This window comes from Idiotropiscis lumnitzeri, chromosome 7, assembly GCF_059441095.1.
Source record: "Idiotropiscis lumnitzeri isolate Australia: NSW breed Sydney's pygmy pipehorse chromosome 7, RoL_Ilum_1.0, whole genome shotgun sequence".
Lineage (NCBI taxonomy): Eukaryota > Metazoa > Chordata > Actinopteri > Syngnathiformes > Syngnathidae > Idiotropiscis > Idiotropiscis lumnitzeri.
The window spans coordinates 13,330,952-13,352,120 of NC_142397.1; the positions used below are offsets into that span (position 1 = coordinate 13,330,952).

The following is a 21,169-nucleotide window of genomic DNA, read 5'->3' on the forward strand; positions in this document are numbered from 1 at the left end:
TGCATATTTAGTACAGTGGGGGGACAATATAAACCAGGTATGGGCAAACTACGGCCCGGGGGCCACATGCGTCCCGTCAAGCGTTTTAATTCGGCCCGCCGGACTTGAAAAAAATTAAATGAATAAACCTTGTTAATGTTTTATTTTCTAAATACTGTGGTTTTTCAAAGACATATATATTGTTGTAATGCTTTTGCATTGAACTTGCATTTAAATTTTTATTTTATTTTTTTCTCCGATGAGGTGAGGTTACCAAAACACTCAATCCAGCTGCTCCCGGTCCGACCCCTCTGTCAAATATTAGAACCCATTGTGGCCCGCCAATAAAAAAGTTTGCCCACCCCTGATACAAACGCTTGAATGTACACATAGTTAAGTTTAAATGTCATTTCGTATCGTCTCTTTTTGTGGTACTCTTCACTTTTAACAGCAAAATTATTTATTGGTTTGCATATTCACTTTTGTGTTTTCAGTGTGTGAGTTCTCAATATCCTTCTGTGAATGCATGTTCGCACATGCCCATGTTGCGCTTGTGGGTGAGATGATGACCGAAGGGGTGACAAAACATGGCGGACTGCTTGGTAGCATCGTAGACGTGTCACATTACCATTTGCCTGTTGAAATCAGGATTGTGTCTGTGAACTGCATGCAACAAGAAAACACATTGATTAATTGTTTACATGTCATGGTTGAACCCGTGAACCGAATAACCATCCAGTATGATTGCAGTGTTAAATGGATTCACTCAGTAGGTAATTTCTGCTTGGCCCAGCAACGCTTGTCCTATCTAAAGTCTTAACACACATATGGAAGTTGCAAAATTCTCAAGGCGTTGTAAATATTTAATCGTTGGAAATGTACCAATTCATACACATTAGTACTGTATATAATGGCATGTGCCATTAGATGAGCAATAAAGGTAGTGGATTGTAGCTGTAAATCTAGGAATGCATTAACTATATGGTATGCTTGGAAATGCTTTGTGCAAATGCACAAACCCCAACAGAGACACACTCGAAAGAATTGGGACTCCAGTCCCAAAACACTGCATGAACGTGGTAGATCTAATACCCTAAACAACTTTCTGATCATGGGAATCAACCTAGATAGTGTATGATAGCTGCTGCTGCAAAATAGGAGCTAATAGAATTCACTGCAATCGAGGAAACTTGGGAGTTGTACTTCACTCTGATGCCACCGCATGTATTTGTCTCTTGCGTTCTGTGGGAAACTCTGATCGTCTTTGTATCATTAATGTATATTTTCGGTTAATGTAGCCAATGGACGCAAAAAAGACCGAGTAAAAGGACATGGGTAATTTTTTGCCAGAAGGTCTAATCCAGGGTTCTCAAACTCGCGGCCCGCGGGCCATTTGCGGCCCGCGGGATGATAGTTTGCGGCCCCCGCCTTATTATGAAAGTTTAATGTTCGTGCGGCCCGCAAATTTGATATGACTGGCACTTTACACTGTAAAGTGCCAGTCTGTAGTTATAAAGCTTTAATTACAGTGTAATTAAAGCTTTATAACTACAGAAGTAGGCCTACTCATCCCAGAACTATGGTTTATGCTTAGGATCTCTGCTATTTGACAAGATTTTGATTTGATTGACAGGAGACCCATGCGCAAACAGGATGTGCAGTCTGACGGAGCTTTGCATCAGCACTAGCACAGACGGGGACTAATTATAAAACGTAGGATTACCTGGTCACAGTGGATAAAATTGAACCGCGGATTATTGTTGGGCACATCTTCAGCTTTAAAACGAGGGTAGGATTGTAATTTTTTTTCGATGTTTTAGTAGGGGTTTGATTGATGAATGTTCCACTCATGTTCAGGACAATTCATGTTCAGAAGAAGATTAAAGAACTGTTAATACAGACATTTGACTCATTATTATTATTATTATTATTATTTATTACTGATTAATTTTCTTATTAATTCCTTATTTATTTTTAAATCTTATTTTGTGTTAAAAAATAAAAATAAAGACATTTGAGAAGATTAGATTTTTTTTATTTTTTTCTTGCGGAAAACCTGATGCGGCCCAGCCTCACCCAGAGTCTGCCTCTAGTGGCCCCCAGGTAAATTTAGTTTGAGACCCCTGGTCTAATCCATCCAAAACGGTTGCTTGTTCTTATCTTTACAGCGACCATGTAGGGGGCTGACTTTACCTAATCCATGTAACAGTGTATAAATCCACAGTCTTAAATAGATTCAACTTGTAAGTGTGCCCAGAGAGTCATAGATAAGGAAGTCCGAGAAGGTCACACCGACATAACGGTCTCGCTCAAGTGATCTAATTAATTATGCGTGCCACAGAAGCCTAATAGAACAATTATGCAGTGCATGCAACAAAATACAGTGAGTATGAGATATGCAGAACGTGATAGAAATTATTGATAAAAGTTTACAGCTTTTTGATGTACATGTATTTGGTCTGGTGAAAATATGCATTTTGCCTGATCTAATTGTCCGTTTTCAATACCACTTATCTTGTTTGGCGTCACAGGGTGCTAGAACCTATTCCCAGCTGATTTCCGGCTACTTGATTAGAAAGGAAACGCATCAAATTATTAAATGAAGTCTGGCAAAATGCTATCTGGGCTGAGCATAATATTAAAGCATATATATATATATATATATATATATATAAAGTTGACATCTGTAAATATTCCACAAACTTCAGCACTTTTAAACTGCATTTAGCTTCTGCGAAGAAGTTAGTTTAGTTAATACATGCGCAATATGTTGGACTGCAAGAAATAGATTCAAAGCTCACTTGGACTTGATAGATTTCACTAACACAGCAACGCAAGTCTCTTACTGATTTCCCTGAGGTATCCTTCCCAATAAACTTATAATTTGGTTTGTCTAGCTCCAAAGATGAGAGAAGGCCCAAACAAGATAACTGTCTGAGTGTCAAAACGGAAGCTGTTACTGAGTTTGCGTAAATCAGTTACATTCCGATAGGGAAATGCATTTATAGGAAGCAATGGTCACAGAGAGAATAATCTCTTCCGGAATTCAGAGGGAATAATAATTACAATTTCGAGATACAGCAGTTCACACTCGCACACACACGCACACACACACGCACATATATATATATATATATATATATATATATATGTATAATGGCTGGTAAAGAATAAAATATTATTTGAGTGGGCTCTTTAATTATTTGGAAATACCAACGTTTTTTTTTGTTGCTGTTTTTTTTCCTGAAAAACATTGCATTTTATACAGTGCTAATAAAGACGGCCCTGGCTATAAAGTATGACACACAGCAGCCTCTTTCTGTCAACATAAGACATGTTTGACTTGTTTGCCTCAGGAAGCATGTTCGGGTGGTGTCAGGGTCAAACAAATGGGTGTTCAACTTCAGTTTGCAGACATGAGTTGACACTAAATTGTCTACTGCAGTTTGACAATACCATTTAATTCTGTTTCTTTTTTTTTTTAGAAGCGGGTGAGAAATGGAAGAGAAAGAAAGTTTTAGATTGTTTTGGGGCAACTAATAAAAAAGTCTCTCTAACTGATGGATGGTTAGAAAGTAACTATGTATGTGATAGATGACAATAAAAGAATGTAATTTCGGCAAACATACAGTACCTACAGAAAACATGGTAAAGCACTTCATATATATATATATATATATATATATATATATATATATATATATATATATATATATATATATATATATATATATGTGTGTGTGTGTATGTATATACATTTTTTAGGATAACTAAATAGAGGGGCATTTGTTGTATTATATTAATATAAATATTCTATTCCATATTTCTTGATGGATAAAGGAGAACATATTAGAAGGGCAATTCGATGATAGTTTGATAATCAAGCCTTTAACAAGCTTACGTTGAGCTTTGAGATACGGTCGTCATAGAACAGAAAGGATAAAAATAATGAATAAAAAAAAAAATCTAATAATTCACAAACTTTAGAAGATTTAGATATGCAGAATCCTGTTGTCTGGAGTTATCTGGCCTCCCTGGACTTTTCTCAGCAACTTTAGAAACTAAAACCAATCTATTTGCTTTCAACAAAACTGAAATTAGCTGACCAAGTTTACTTTATCCCCCTCCCCTCCCATCCCACTCAGCTTTCTTTGAAGTCCTCTTGCATAACTACCCGGTATTAGATGATGATGTGTGCGAGACCTTTTGTCCATGCCTCTTCATTCCATGAATATATATTGCGGTTTGGATTTTTGTGAAAATATACGTAATTTAAAAAGTCCTACCATTCATTTGAATGTAATATCAAAAGTTTGCCAAACAACATCCACTCACCTCACATTTGTTGCCAGCCAAGCTAATTATACACCTCAAGTGACAAGACATTATTCACACTGTTGATGTTGAAATTATACCTGTGTGACTACAGACTATAAATGAAGCTCTGATGATTTGGCTTCAACAACAGAGGCTTTTGTATTAAAATACCTCCTGTGTTAAATGACATTGCCTGTTTCATGTCTTACGCACATGTTTTTTTTTCTCTGATGTCTCTGCTTTTCTAGGATGATTCCCTCCAGCACCAATGACTTCCTGGTTCGTGACCTCGCTGCCGGGAGAAGCTATGACCTGTGCGTCCTTGCCGTGTTTGACGATGTTGTCACCTCACTGACTGCAACACGTCCTCTGGGCTGCTTGTCATTCACGACAGACACCGAGTTCAGTCAGTGTCAGGCATTACACAGTCACTTCTTGGGCGGAACTATGATCATCATCATCGGCGGAATTATAGTGGCATCTGTTTTGGTTTTTATTATCATCCTGATGATAAGATACAAGGTTTATAGCCACCAAGGGACAGCCCATGGAAAATCTGCCATTTCTACAACCGTGCCAAGACAGCAGAGCAACGGTCAGGGGGGCGGTGGTCAAGCCCAAGTCCTGCCTCGCTCCGCTTCAAAAATGACTGACAGTCAGGACGAAGAAGCAGTGGGTCCATCTGGGGCCGTGTCACCTAGCAACACCCTGAGAGACACTGTTGCTTTGGTTGTGGAGGATGCCAGTGGGCGGAACAAAATGACACGGGCTGACTCTACGGCCAATGAGGAGTTGCTTTCACCCAACAAGGCCCGCTTCACCTCCAGGGTGGCCATTGAGATGAAAAATAGACCGCCATCTGTCGTCAAAGAGCCCACATCCCCTAAGGAACTGGCAGGTAGAGAGCCAACAGACAAGGAGCGCAGATAGCGGAGGCAAGCAGCTGGGGGCTAAATGGGCAAAAAGAAGTTCATGGGGAACAAACAGAAAAAAAAGACAAGAGAAAGACTTTTACAGGAAGAGATGGAAGGCAGGGAAAAAAATATATATTTTTGAGAGTGTGAAAATATCATAGAGTCAAAGATAGGGAAGCTCAGAGTGTGAAATGGAATGATAAAAAAAAATGCATCCTTATGTATTAAAATAAGGGCGTTTTGGGGGAAAGCACAGTGCAATTTAATTTGTACATTCACAGTCGTTATCCTTTGATAAAATACTGTAGAACAGACAACTAAATTATTTTGTGTAAATTCTTCAGGTGATTTATTTATAAATTAATTTGTTGTGGATGACATTCTACTTCTCGATTATACATGAAATTTATCTCATACAAGTACACATACGCATACACTAAAAGCCAAGATACTGATTGAACTCATTTACTGATCGTGATTCCTCGGAAGGGCAGTACGGTGGACGATTGGTTAGCATGATGGCCTCCAAGTACAAAGGTGCAGGGTTTGATTCCGGGCTCCGACCTACCTGTGTGGAGTTTGCATGTTCTCCCCGTGCCTCCGTGTGTTTTCTCCGATTTCTCCGGTTTCCTCCCACATTCCAAAAACATGCATGGTAGGTTAGTTGTCCATAGGTGTGATTGTGAGTCTAAATGGTTGTTCGTCTAAATGTGCCCTGCTTTTGCCTGGCAACCAGGTCAGGATGTACCCCGCCTACTGCCCGAAGTCAGCTGGGATTGGCGCATACACAGATTCAAAAGCAATAATGAATTGCAAATTAAATTTTGTAACTTGGTACAACAACAAAAACTACACTGCGACCAAAACGTTTATACTCTTTCATTAACCTGCATAGTGCTCGAGAGGAAGAAAAAAACAAATCAGTGATCGGAAAGTAAGGACTTAACTGATTCTGCATGAGACAAACAAAACAACAAGGCAAAAAAATGCTAAATTAATTGGAGATAACCAAAAACAATGTGTATTATCTAATGTGTATTTCACATGATCAGATAATTTCTGAAGAACAGAAAGTGGTGGTTTCTTTTTTACACTGTGTCGTTATCTGCAAATGTTGTAAAAAAAGTACATGTTGACAAAGTAAGGAGTGGAGAGTACAGAAATCAAAATGCAGGGACTTAATGTAGCAAGAAAACTGAATACAGAAGTAAAGAAAAAGGGTACCTGAAAAATCTACGTCATTTATTTGTACTTCGCTCCTTCCAACCACTTGAACTAACAAGACAAACAGACAAAATTCAGCCTTGTCTGTGGTTGCTTTTTATTTTTGACTCAGTTTAGGTTCTGTTCCCTCAAGTGATTTCTGTATAAATTCAGCCTATTTTCCTTGGAATCTGTGAGAATCTAAGTGAACCTCTCCTGGGTAAAGTCGTATAATAGGAGCAGAAACAACGTAACCGATACGGAATACACCACACCAACAAATGCGAGACGGAAATTTGCTATGAGTGAAATAGTGAGCCGATAATGGTGGTGGTAGGATTTAAATAATAACAATTGAAAAGATGGTAATGTTTACACCTCATATTTGGCAATATATATTGTTACCTTTGTTATTTTATTTGAATTTATTTGGATGCTATGCTACTGGTAATATGTACAAACTGCTCTCTGAAAAGCAAAAGGAAAAATTAAACCATAAAATTGTGAGAATAAATTTGGATGTTTTTGAGAGAATAAGTGAAAATCCAAAAAATGCAGTGGACTACTATGTTCCTTTAATCAAGTAGCAGAAAGGCACCATTGTGACAGTGTCTCACATTCAAAAAAAGAAAATTTAAAAACGGCTTGGCCAAGACGTTTGATTCAGCTTTGCCTCACTAACAATGACTTAAATTATATTTTATCAAAAAGAAAATGTTTCAGGGTGTACAAATGACTAAAGGCTAATGTTCAGCATCATTGTGAACCAATTTTCTCCAGTGATATTGGTTGAAATCTACCTTCAAAACTAACACATTTTATAAAGCCAGAGGCTTCGTTTTTTTTTTTTTTTTTTAACTCTCGTTTCCTCATATATCTCTTGTGGCACCTCAATGAAATATGGACTCAAAAACAGACGGTAGTGAAAAAAGGAAAATATTCTTGTCAAAACTATAATACACTGTGCATTCCAATGCATTTAAATTACAGAATCATATAACATTGAGTGAGGAATGTTATATATTTATGTTATTGATTATTATTCAACATGCATGACCATGGTCGTAGGAATCTATGAAATTCCCCCAAGGTCTGATGTGAGTCCCTGCTGTCGGTTTGAAACAAGCCAAGCAATGTTATGTGGTTATACTGGTCCACAGCATATACTAGAGTGACCAACGCTTCATCCAAAGTAATCAAACTTCTCCTGTTTTTCAATCTGAAATATTACAAAATATCACGTGGAATACTTTCTAACGAGTGACCCACAAAATATCAAACAAATTATCCAAAACAAAAAATCAACACAATAATACCACGTCATCCCGGACTTAATTCAAAACCTTGAATAAAGTTGAATCAGAACACAAATTTTCTCTCTCCTACATCTTCCACCGTCAAATGTCACTGCTATTATCACAAAGTGAAAGTGATTGGAACAGCAACTCAGCCACAAAAAGTTGTGCCATGTAAAACGATGGAGAGATGTGCAGAAGTTGCTAACTTCCTGCACAGTCAGTTGCTACAGACGTCTAGACTTTTTATGGCCTTGAGATGACCTCAAGAACAATGCGTAGTGGGCTTCATGTAATGGGTTTCCAAGGTTGAGTAGCTGCATTCAAGCCATACATCACTAAGTGCAATGCACAGTGTCGGCTACAGTTGTGTAAAGCAAGCTGCCGCTAGACGTGTTCCCTGGGGTGACTAATCACTCTTCTCCATCTGGCAATCTGAGACATGGGTCTGGGTTTGGCACAAAATGGTATTTATCTAACTGCATTGTGCCAAGTGTAAAGTATGGTAAAACGGGGTGGAAGGATTATGGCATGAAGTTGTTTTTCAGGGGCTTGACTTCTTCAAGTGAAAGGAATTCTGGATGCTTTAGCATACTGAGAGATTTTTGACAATTTCATGCTCGCAGGTTTGGGGATGGCGCACTTGCTGTTCCAACATGACTTTACAGCAGCGCACAAAGCAAGGTCCACAGAGACAAGAATGAGCGAGTTTGTTGTGAATTAACTTAACTGGCCTGCCTAGTCATGAACTCAACCTGATGGAACACATTTGGGATGGTGGAGATCGAGAGCGAGTCCTTCTTATCCAACATCAATGTGTGACCTAAAAGATTCTTAGGAACGCCAAGCCAAGGCGAATGCTTTTGGCAATACATGGATGGGTGCCCCGATATAGCAAAATCAGTCAGAAGTCGGACAGGTGTATGCCGGTTAATTGTTTTATTTCCATGATACAAAAATCGTAAAGTGATCAAAAACTGCATTTTGTAAATTTAAACTTTGCAAATTATACATGAATTTTCTGCCACTGAGCACGGTGCAGACTTGGATCAGAGAGTATAAATGATGGTGTCAGACGGAAAAAAGAAATGAAAACCTCTCGACTTGCCTCAGTTAACATTTTGGCCTGGATACAGCCCCCGTGCAGGACTAATATTACTGTTCTATTAAGCAACTTAATCATGGGAAGAAAAGGCTGTTCTAAGGCCAATAAAACTTTGTGATGACTGCCTTGTTCCCTGGATGCACACCCTCAACATGCACAGAAAGGTTATTTATAATTCTCAGTAGTGCCATAATTACAGAAATCCACAAGAGCAGATTTTCACTCAAATCAACTCGCTCCAGTAGACTTCCACTGCAACTGCAATCTACTCAGGAAATTAGAATGGATAAATGGAGACACCATTTCACACATCAGGCTTAAACCGCTAAAGTTGAAATATGTTATCAGTGTCCACTAAGTCATTCAATTGGCCTCTATGAGTGGGTTGAAATGAGGTGTCATTGAGTATATGATAATAGAACACAGAGGGGAGAGGAGATAACGCAGTGGCTCAGTCATCTAGTTCAGGCAAAGTTTTGACCTTCATGAACTCTGTTGGGTTGGTGTGATAATTAGAACAGTTCATTGACCAAGACACCACTTATATTCAGCGATACTGTCTGGGGTTATATCATGAGAGAATCTGCTGCAACCTTTTTTTTTTTGGGGGGGGGGGTGGAAGCGGTGAGCGGAGAGGGGTTGGGGATTAATAAAATGGCAAATTCAAATTTGCTGTTATCTTTTTCACCTTTGAAACTATGTGCAGGGAAGTCTGCACAAGTTTTGAGTGAAGTTCTGAGGCAAATTGGCCCTCTGAAGGGTAAATACATTTGGGTGTTCATTATAACTACAACAGGCTAGAGTTTCACCCCAACAGCTGCTGAGCACTATTTTGCACAAAGTAACTACTGTAGTTTATTAATTGCCGTAACCCTCTCCTAACCCAAACTTGATTGAAGACTTTCAGTCAAAATAACATCCAACGAGCTGTCTGCACACTTGAGACAAGCACAAAAATTAGTTTGTTAGTTCAAGTGACAGGTGTCCTTTACGTTCCTTCCTTTGCTTTGCTTCCACATTCACTGTTTGGCAATTCTAGGGCAAACCATATGAAGGAGTAACACTCAAATGTGTCTGAAGAGAGACATTTAGGTTTCTCGGGGTGTAAAATCAGCCTGTGATATATTTCACCGCTTGCTGCATTGCAGAGACGGGAAACATTGATCTGATCAGAGGGACCCACAGGATCAGAACACAGACGTGACAGTTAAAAAGACAAGCACTATTAGAGGTCCTCATTTGTCAGAAATGAGACCAAATATAACTGGCATAATGTGGTATTTTAGTTTATTTTGGTTTCCTTAGATTGTTATAGTTTTGGTGTTTCGGGAATGTGCGCACAAGTGTAATTACGGTCAGAACCAAATTCGTTGTGGGCGTTTCTAGCGGTGTGATTCAATTAAATTTAATGTAGTTGGCGCGGTTGCGATGCGAGGCGATGCGGACGATGGCGTGATGGGACGCAGGGAAATGCACCGTAAAAACACTTTCTTCGCACGGAACCTCACAAACAGAGTCCTGTATAGGAAGATTTCGAGTGGAGATTTGAGAACAATGGCGGTGAAATAATCATTGCAGTCTGTTGTCACCTCGGGTGCTACAACACGGCCAGCTATTCATCGCGGGATTTAATGTTGAGGAAGGAAGTCGTTATTCAGCAACTAGTGTTATATTGTTAACCAAAGTATTTAGCACACCTGGTTACCATGTCCCACAAAAAGAGGGCGGGCTTGGTGGGGCATGTACTTCAAAGAAAAAACAAAGGTGCTGCAAGAGAAAAAGCGGGAGAAATGGAAGTACTCGGCGGCAGTCTCTTTTCTTGACCCACTGAAATGCTCGTATGGCGCGTACGAAGCGGCTGCATCCAGCAATCAAACGCCAGCGAGTAAAGCAAGACGGAACGCTCACTCTGTATTTGGTCAGAATGAAGCATTATAGTTGATTGTGTTTTGTTTCGTCCTTGTGATAATTCTCATCTATGACTTTGAGTAGCACTTTTACTGAATCAACACCAATTTAATCTTAAATATTTTCACTTTATGCGCTTCAACCAATTGATTGGTGAAATTATTTGTGATTGTGTCCAAATATTTGAAGCAGATCATCATGTCTTGCATTTTGTCACCAAAATGATTATAAAAAAATATATATACCCTGTATACACTATAAACACAGTGGTTCCTTTTGTCATAATTCGGACATAGTGAATGATTCAATGGTAGGACCGATACAGTTAGTACCGATAATAAAATTTTGTAGAAGGAAGAATCCACTATGTGTTGGTGACGATTTAGATAATGTGCTTACAAGAATTTATTTTCACTGTTTGAGTGACCAACCATGTGGCTCGCATTAATATATGCCAGAATATTCAAAATGGTAGAAGATATAATGTGGATCAGCGACACACAATTAATTGAGTTAATTGTTGGCATTTCAGACCAGTCAACCATCTGTTGATGGTATGTGTTAAATTTGTTTAGTCGAAGGACAGCAATGCATTCATCAAATCTCCAACTGGGGCCAACAAACAGCTTGCTCTGTGTAATCCCTCATGTTTAAGGGGTTAAAAGTTCCCCCTGGGAAGTCAATGTAATGTTCTCACAAGTGGAGTGGAAATCTGTGTGTGCACAAAAAAAACTCAGGGTCAGCCATCAAAACCCTGCAGGTCTGTGAATGTATTTGAGAGATGTAATGTGCAAAGTTTAATCGCCTCAAGCAAGGGCAACATTGTAGCCTTCCACAAGGTTAGCCAAAATAGGAAAATAGTTAATTTCCACACATGGATGTGTTTGAGTATTTGTGAAAAAAACAATGTGTTATCCCCATGGCCCACCCATGACCTTGTAACCTGTTTTTCCTCCGTGCCTTAAAATACCATCACTCCCTTTTCTGTCAACTCTCATGCCTGCCTTCATTCTTTACTGCCATCTGTGTCTGTGAATGCATCGCCCTCCTTGCACCTCCTGCTGTGTTTCTCATTCTCCCTCTGCCATTCATTTGTGATTTCCCTCGGTTTGGAGTTTTCACTGTTTTCTAGTTTGTTGTCTCTGCTGCTGATTCCTTCTCTCTTTCTCCATGTCTCCGATGCCTCCAACAGCAGATGAAGGACGGCCTCGTAGTGTCGAATGGAGAAATTTTAAGATCTGACAGTCTCCTGGCCTCACAGTGAGAGTAATGATTGACATGATTTTTAGCACCCATCGAGTCTCATCGAATGGTTGTAGAATATTGTCTATCTCTGACCCAAAAGTTTGTATCTTGCACTTTTATTTGTTTGTTTTCCACATTTCACACATCTAATTTTGAAATGATATGATCAGGTTTTGAGGTATCACATGGGCAAATTTGCATTTCAGAGTAAACCCCGATGTCGTTGCTTCCCATCTTGAGGTGGAATATTTCAAATGTAAAATTGGACGTAGCTCTTGGAATGCGAATGATATTTCGGTCCACCATTCAGCAGAGTTCTGTACTTGCTGCAGAACGGTGCCACAATTTAATTGATATATTTAATTAAATTATTTGTTATTTTGCTCTGAAGAGGGGAGCTCTTCAATCTCGTTGTACACTGAGTACAATGACGATAAAGGGCATTCTGATTCTGATTCTGAAAAAGAAAAAAAAATCATATGAAGACTGACTGAGCTGAATTGTTTTGCTTGTTAAGACTGGAACTAATATGTTTGTTTCCTCTCTACTAAATTACATGGTTCGTTGAGATTGTATATATATATATATATACCACAATAAAATCTTGTGATCTAGTCTCCTAATAAGAATTTCAAGCAATTATTTCACATAATGGTAGCAAAAGACCGCGAGTAAAAATTATATCATTTTAGTTTTAGTAAGCTTAAGCAATGTGTCAGATGCCTCAAAGCCTACGAAAATCCAAATGAGCAAAAAAAAAAAAAAAAGATAAAACTAGAGGGTCATATTTTCCAGATGAATTGTTCCTGTCATGCTCCCTTCGCCTGCAGCCTTTTCTTTAGCCTGTTGTTTCCCACTTTATCTCCTTCTCGTCCCGAAAAATCTTCCTATCGTTTTTTGCAATTTTTTTTTTTTTTAATTATTATTTAATTGCTCTTGTTTTCGGTTCCCAACCTTCTACCTGTTGTAAATTTTCCCTTGCGGCACATTCTTCCTTAATGTCTAATCCCATTACTTCTTGCCGCCTGCATTACATTTCTAACACATTTGTCCTTTCCATCCATCTCATTGCCACAAGCACCGCTCTATTTTATATGTGTACAATCTTTTTTTTTCACCCGCTTGCACAAGTAGTGGAGGTAAGGATGAAGGCGGTCAGATGGAGGGGCTTGTTGGAGGATGATGACTTGCAAGTCAGTGAAGTGAAGTACTGAGGTTGTGATAGATGAATACAGTTGCGAGGCTGCGGGGTTGGAGGGGGGTCATTGCACAGATGCTGCTTCATTCTTTAACTGACACTTAAAGCGCCACCACTACATAAACATGTTGCACAAAATATTATTCCGACAAATGTAGTTACGAATGCTCTCCTGACAACTACACACATTATAAATAACATATGATGCAATAACCTGCCAGCGAAAAGGAGAGCTTCATCCATCTGAAGGATGTTCCCACTTCTTCCTGTCTCCACGTTGACAAATTAAAACAAAAACAAAACAATAATAATAATAATAATGATAATGTAGCTATGCAGATAATACTACTAATAAAACTGTCATAACACAGAAATAAAATAATGAGACAAATACCAATTTGACCTTCAAAAAGGTGGTCACAGTCGTGGATACATATCGAATTAATTGCAGCGGTTTCCAAAATAAATTGATGCACAACAAAAGATTCAGAGAACTTGACAGATTGCCACAATATGCTGCACAAACAAATGGTCAAAGCCAACAATTGAAGTGGTCAAACTGGCTAACAACATGGTGAATCAGCTATTTTAAGACACTTTCAAATTTAAAGTGTGCTTGAACTTTTTCATTGAAATGATATTCGCTAGTCTTGTGTTGCCATGTTTTTAAGCTATCGCGTCAACTGTCACTGAATGACGCCCGTTAAGTGTTTCTGCATTTAGTCCCATTTGGTGGGTGTGGCAGAAATCTGAACCGTGAAATCCTTGTAAATGTAAAAAAGTTCAGTCACCTAAAAAAGTGGAGAATACGGACCAACGTGGCACATTTAGCTATGTCCACCTTTGCAGTGTCTGTACTCCAAATCCTTGACTTCCCATTCCCTTTTATCCTTTTCAAGATACTTTGAGCATCTAAAGTAAATGTTTCCGTTGAGTCCTCCTCTTATGTTATTCCCTCAAAAAATTGAATTCCTAAATTCAAAACTCATGCTCATTTCTTTTCTTCTCTTTTTTTCTAGAACCCTGAAGTTTTTGCTCCGAGTTGTTGAATTCATGAGCAGACATTACCACCGTGGGGAACAAGAAGAAGAAACCACCCCTGTCCTGTTTATCTTGTTTCCTGTTGCCTTCGTTGTGTTCCCATCTGGTTGACCATTTTCTAATTGTCACGGTTCTCATTTCTGGATTGGATGCCCATATACGTGCTTGCAATTGGTGATTGACCACTTCCTGTTAGCAGGAGCTTCATGATCCCATCTAATGGAACACATTTTGCAATTTGCACTCGTAAAAGCTGAATTCCCATTTAAGCAAGAATGCAAGAGACAGTCAAAGTCGGTTGCTGCGGATTACACTGGATAATTGAAAAAAAAAACAGAGTCATAAAATGCATATATGCTTACTATAAATGATCTCCTCTTCAAATGGACGAGCACTAAGTGGATGATGAAAGTAGACTTTAGAATCTCCGTCAACTTGGATCTAATGCTGAGCACTGGTGTTTTGGATGTATAAACTGCTCATACGATAATAACCCAGAATACAACAACTACCATTCGAAACACCGACAGGTACAGTCAACATTTATTCCTTCTATTTAATCACTTGGTAAAATGCAACTTTGCAAAAAGCAGGCGTGCTGCTGTGAGATGGATTCCAACTTTGACAGAACCTTTGTATCCAGTGGCTCATTCCAGACAATTCATACCTAAAGATTGAAGATTTGACTCGCAGAGAAATAGGAGCCTTGCCTGTGTCCTGGATGTGTATGCAAATTATTCTGTGACAAATCTGGCACAAACTAAACTGGACTACCCCAAGCAGACCATCATTTGTGCCAGTCTAAAATATTTTCATCTGGCCCTGCTGACTTCCACTGGATTGGACCTGCAAGGACCTGTAAAACCTCAAACCGTACGTTGCACGTTTCTGGGTCCCCTTTAATCCAGGTGAGTCATATTCAAATTAGCCCATTAACCCAAGCAGACAACTAAGAAGTTGTGTCACCCAAAGACTCAGACATCATAATTAGTGTTATATGCGGTGACCCAACGACAGTCACCCTGTCTGCCCGCCAACTGTGGCTCACGCTCCAAGACACGCCAACACTTGCCTTTGTGTCCTGTTACAATGATTGGATGGGTGCTGCTTAAATGCCATCTAATTGCTGTCAGCTCCACAATTAGAGAGTCATTCTTTCTAAACGAAGTGTTGTGTTACTACACTTCCCTGACAATATCTCAACATGCAACAAGAAATTCCTCACACCCGCGTGTTTGGCTCTTTTGGTGTCTGACTCACGTGGATTTCACACTCTCTTTTGTGTCTCCATGCTTCTTGTCCATCAGATGTCTCATTCTTAAATATATTTCTGTCTTGCACATACAGTAGCTGAGGGTTTGGGGCTGGAAGCGCAGCTAGACTATTGATAATTGTGTTAGTCCAAAAAGTACCTGCTGCATATTTTTGGTCACGTAAACAAACTGTGGCACACTTACAGTAAAACAGATGATACAGTGGATATGGCTCCACAGTACGAGAAAATGCTCTTATGTAAAGACCTCGCATAGACTTTATGATCATTACACACTTAAGATTTTTTTCTTTGTATTACTTTACAATTAAGGTGTTTTTTTTTTTAAGATTACAATGTATATGTCGGCCATCATTTTGTGTCTTGATCTGTTTTATTGTCTTGATTTAAATCAGAGTTGCCCAAGCTTTTTGCAAAGTGGGCCAGATTTGTATGGTGAAAATGTCTGGGGTCCATTCATTCAGCCTCCAGTTACTTGAATTTTTCAGTGTTTGTTCCCAGTCACCATGTCATATTAGTTTTCACAAATGCGCTTCAGAGCGCGACCATGGTTTACCTGCCATCTTCTGGTGGAATTTTTTTTTTTTTCTGTGTATTTTCTGCTTTGGTCAAGAATGCTGACGGGCCACACATTAACTTTATGCCACAGACTGCACTCCAGCCAAACTTTGAACACAGGCTGCAATTGGCCCCCAGCTGATTTAAATAATATGTGTGTGTGTGGGCATGTCAACCAACAATGACCATTAATGCCTAATGTCACTGACCTGACACGGTTCTTGCGTCACCCCATTCATGATTCCATACTTTTTAGTTGTCATAAAAAAGCCATCCACTATTCAGAGTTAGTCTGAGTCCCAATCAGGGCTTGACACCAAATGCGGGTGAATGTCAACTGTGGTAGATGACAGCACCACTCCCACTAACCACTTAGACGGGTTTTATTTCGAATTGAATTGAATTGCCAAGATTGTCCAACCAGTCAGGATTACGTTGACGATCAAAGTAATGGACAAATAATGAAGGAATGTTATTTTTTTTAAGATTTACTTTTATTTCAAAACACTGTCAATAGCCTCCCACTGATCCCACTTTGGTCTGCATTCACGCCTTGACACACATGCACTGTAGTCTTATTCTGAGAAAGCGGTGCTACAACATGCAAAAGCACCCCTTCATTGTCAACATTGTCATCATCGACAATGGAGACGCGTGTCATTAACGCAATGTAGTGTGATTGTCAATACTGTACAAAACGACACATTCCGTGGCTGAGAAGGCTCAGATGAGGATGGATGTGGCCGTGCATACATTACTCAGTTTTAACACCAACAGGCGCCTTAGTCTCTTGCATGGGCTCTGGCTTGTACAAATGTGCAAATGACATTGGGCTTTGTGGTTCCACACCGTTAACCGTGCATGCGTGCTTACCAGCAGCTATGTAACCCGAGTTGATGTCACATTTGAACATGATGAAACAAATGATGCCGGAGGTACGGTAGGAAAGGAAAAAGCAGGGGGAATGGAAATAACGTTTACAGTGCATTTACCACTGATGTAATATTGCTAACAAATATACAATGCAAACAACAAAAGCCAAATCCACTCAGCCTTGGGTGAACCACAATTGTAGAAGATTTCTTCTGTTTAATATTGCACAAGAGGGACTTTAGGAAAGCAAGAATGAGAAGTTGAGTGAGGCTCATCTACAAAGTATGCACACAAACTCGCTCATGGTAGATCGATATGGCCCTCTGGTACTACATCAATTTATTATACATGTACTGTACATTTGTTCCAGTGATAACTTATCATGAAGTATGGCTTTATGGATTGAGCTATGTTGCTGAGAAGTAGAATATGGGTGGAAAGCTGAACATGATAAGCAGTTTTATTTAAATGAAATCGGGGAAAGAGGGAAAGAAATGGGAGGATTATAAGAAAGGGGGAGGACAGGAAATAAGAAGCAAAGGGTGGCAAATGATAAGGCTGCAGAAAATGGATGAAAGAATGAGCATAGTTGCTCCGGTGAGGTGACGACTAATGTGCCGTGGTTTTTTTTTGGGATGTGATATACAGCCTGTTCAATAAAAATAATGACATAATACATACTGTACATGATTTTACATTATGTACAGTCTAGTTTATATATTGTATATACACTGTAGATGTAAATATTTTACCGGAAAGTATTTTCCCAACCCAGGAGAAAAAGAAGAAAAATAACATCCGCAAATCTGTGAATTCATGAAAACCCTCAGGCAGGGGTCTCAAACTCAATTTATATGGTTGCTGCTTGAAATAGACTCTGGATGTGTCTGGTCCGCAGAAAAAATTTCACAAAAAAAAAAAAAAAAGAAGAAAAAAAAAAGGGGGATTCAAGTATTTAAAAAAAGTACAACTAATCCAAACGTCTCAATTTTGATTAATAAGATTGGTGACCCGGTCATCTCTCTCACCTCCCTGGTACTTCGCATATTCATCGGCATGTCGAGTTGAGTAATGATAGCTGATTTCTTGAGCGCCGCAAATTTTTCTGTGCAGTCAAGACATGTCGCGGTGGCCCTGTGCTCCAAAAGAATAGAAAAAAAAAAACAATCCATTGCCTGTTTTTCTTGAAATTGGCTGTTCTCGTCGCCAACCTTCCTCTTCATGGCAGGTTATGAAAAGACCTGGTGAGGGGATTATCTTTTCTTTCGTCTTGGTGTCACTTAAGAATGACATTTCACCAAAAGCTGTCGTGAGCCTGAGCTATAGTCGCCTAAAAATGTTTCAAACACACACACACACTCACGCACACGAATACAAAAAAAAATGATGCGTTAAAGAAAAAACATGTGGCTGCACTAATATTAAACTTTAATGTCAAGTACGGGCCCACAAAATATCATCCTGTGGGATGCAAATGGCCCCCGAGCCGCAACTTTGAGACTCCTGCCCTAAAGCAACATTGAAAGAAATGCAAATTTCCTTCGAGTAGAATAGAATCATCATAGAATTATTTGAAATTCTATATATAAAAAAATCTGTATTTTCTATTTATGCATACTTTTCAGGACCATTTTGATTTGTTATAACGAATACACGTTTGCATCTTATATCAAATCCTACTGTATGCAACAATTTTAAAGCCGTTATCTCTCAAAGTCCATTTTTATACACACCTGTTCGGAATAAACTATGTTTGCATGTTGTTTATATTAAATTTTAGCGGTCATACTAATATTGTTCGGATTGAATAGTATGGTTTATACCTATCTTCATGATTTGTAATTGGAAGCTTGACATTCATGCAGATGCTGTATGTTTGCTCATACAATACAATACAACTTTATTTATATAGCATTTCACAACAGCTGGAGCTGTAACAAATTGCTTTCCATATGGCGTAATATAAATTAGCGTGAATTTAGCACACAAGACAAACAATAGATAGCAGAAGACGGTCTCATGTTTTGAGCAGGATGCTATGACGAGGAAATATGCAGTGTACATTATTTGCAAATGGAGTCTTAAGAGTGCTCACATGCTCTCTAGTGGCCTATTGGTGTGGCAGATTTAGAGCGTTATGCAAATAATGGTGAGTGTTAGTGTTACGTAAAATTTGCCAGGCTGAATTGGGCCATAAGGAAATGAGTTTTACCTGTTCTCGCTAGTGTCTAATTTTTGGGAGAGGCTGTATCATCGAATCAGTTAGACCTTTAAAAAATGGGACTGGTGTCAAGTGTGACGATGTCAAATAGCTGGGAAATTAAAACATCTTGATAACATTCCCTTAGTGCTAAAACAGGAAAGGTCACTAAGGCTGCAGACTAGAAAGACATGAAGATGTCAACTGTGAGGGAGAGAGATTACAAAGACAGCCCTGGATTAGACCTTGGGTGAGAAAGAAATTGGACACATAAAAGAAGACAATATACCAACTGAAAATGTTGATAAGTAATGAAAGAGCCAGACAGATTCTGGCAGTATTACTGGGGAAAAAAACACATATTGTCTGGTGAGACGAGATGAGTGGAGATGGACTGAGCTCTTGGAAAATGATTCAAGGCAATGGGAAATGCGAATCCAAACTTTGTGATATGATTAAAGAGATTGTGAGCAGTGAAGCAACTCTGCAAAGTTATGGCAGCAATGCAAAGCAGACTTTTTGCGGCTACGGTGAGAATGTTAATTAGAGAAGGTTCACTAGGCTCCAGAGAGGGCAAAATTGAGCCAGTGTCCGGAAGCAAAAAGTAAAAATAGATAAGTTTGACAAAAGGAACATTTTTATGTTATTCCAATCGTGTATGTTCTTGTGCAAATATTAATTCAGTGACATCTGAGCATTAATTGGAGAGGTTGATTTACTGCCAGAATTTTTTTTAAATGCAAAATACACGGTTACTAATTATTTATGTTGTGGACATTTGCAGATATCTGGCGTAAATGGAATGTTGTTCTTTTTCATATTTTCTCTATTTAGGTTGTAGTAATCCCTTTATGAATATTATTTAATTTTTTGTTCATTACCTTTATGTCCATGCTGTCTCATTATAGAAGCACAACAGACACACACATGTGAAGTTATCATTATCATTATTATTCATAACTATTATTGTGGGGAGAAAAAAATGTACTCTGGATTTAATGACAGCACAATATTGATTTATTTATATCTTCATTTTCTCTTTGCAGGCCCAGATCTGTCACGTCTGAAGATAAAAGCACAGTTCTTCAAAAAAAAAAAAAAAAAGGAAAAAAAAACAGCATTGCATCATTTTCAGACATCTATCATTGTTCTTTTTAACCCTTCGCCCCACTGTCGTTCACTGCTGGTGAATATTTTCAAGTGCAGAACAAATGTGGTATGAGCGTTTACGATTGCAAATTGTTTACAGCATTCTTTGCGGTGGTCTCGGCTACATTTACATCTTAATCACACCATTATTGTTACTATAGATTGGAGTGTGTGCCCAGCATGAATTACTTGAAGTCTTGAGTTTCATTTGATTTCTCTGGGAGAGTTTTCCATTTGGGTATCTTGGCGCATGACACTCACTAGCATCTCTTTCATCCCACGCAGGTGGAATTTATGATCAATAAGTATTGTCTCTGATATGTACCACCTAAGTCTGTCGACGTTGAAATCATGGTCATAAGCTTCATCATCAACATCATGACAGATCATTTTGGAAGAAGACTTGCTCCAGAAGAAGAACTTTGATTCTTTTAAAGCTCTTGTGAAAGAGACTCACTCCAAAAGACCACAAACACTCTTACCAACACGCCTCCCTTATGTGTGCCCTTTTTTTCTCCTTTGGTCTTTATATTTTCTATGTGTATATAAAGCAATTTCAAATCTTATAGTTTTGTACATGTAATTTTTATGGTGTGTGAATATTTTAATAAAAAAAATGTGTGGACTTTCCAATTTGGTAGGTACTTGTTTTGTTTTTTTAAGTTTTATTCATTGTGAATTTACTGCTGGCATATTTTTCCCTGTTGCAAATAAAAATTTGGGGGTAGGAGAATTTATTGTGCTGGAAAATGTTTGGATCATCCATCCATCCATTATCCGAGCTGCTCCTCCTCACGAGGGTCGCTGGCATACTGCATGCAGCCAGCCAATCGCAGGGCACACTAGACAAACAGCCATTCGCACTCACAATCACACCTCGGGATAATTTGGAGTGTTCGGTTAACTTACTA

The 21,169-nt window shown here is 38.8% G+C and overlaps 1 protein-coding gene across 8 annotated transcripts in view; it reads left to right on the plus strand.

Annotated features, from left to right (window-relative positions):
• Positions 1-20,891, plus strand: part of LOC148333637 (leucine-rich repeat and fibronectin type III domain-containing protein 1-like protein) — a 143,312-nt gene extending 122,421 nt beyond the window's left edge. For 4 of the 8 annotated variants that reach the window (XM_088300569.1, XM_088300572.1, XM_088300573.1 and 1 more), the window contains 4 exons: positions 4,545-5,194; positions 11,914-11,981; positions 14,184-15,113; positions 20,156-20,891. In XM_088300569.1, coding sequence (XP_088156695.1) covers positions 4,545-5,194; positions 11,914-11,963 — 700 coding nt within the window. In that variant the 3' untranslated portion in view covers positions 11,964-11,981; positions 14,184-15,113; positions 20,156-20,891. Of the gene's footprint in view, positions 1-4,544; positions 5,232-11,913; positions 11,988-14,183; positions 15,114-20,155 lie in introns of all 8 variants that reach the window. The other 4 variants (XM_088300570.1, XM_088300571.1, XM_088300575.1 and 1 more) reach the window with 4 other exon arrangements.
• The last annotated feature ends 278 nt before the right edge of the window (positions 20,892-21,169 follow it).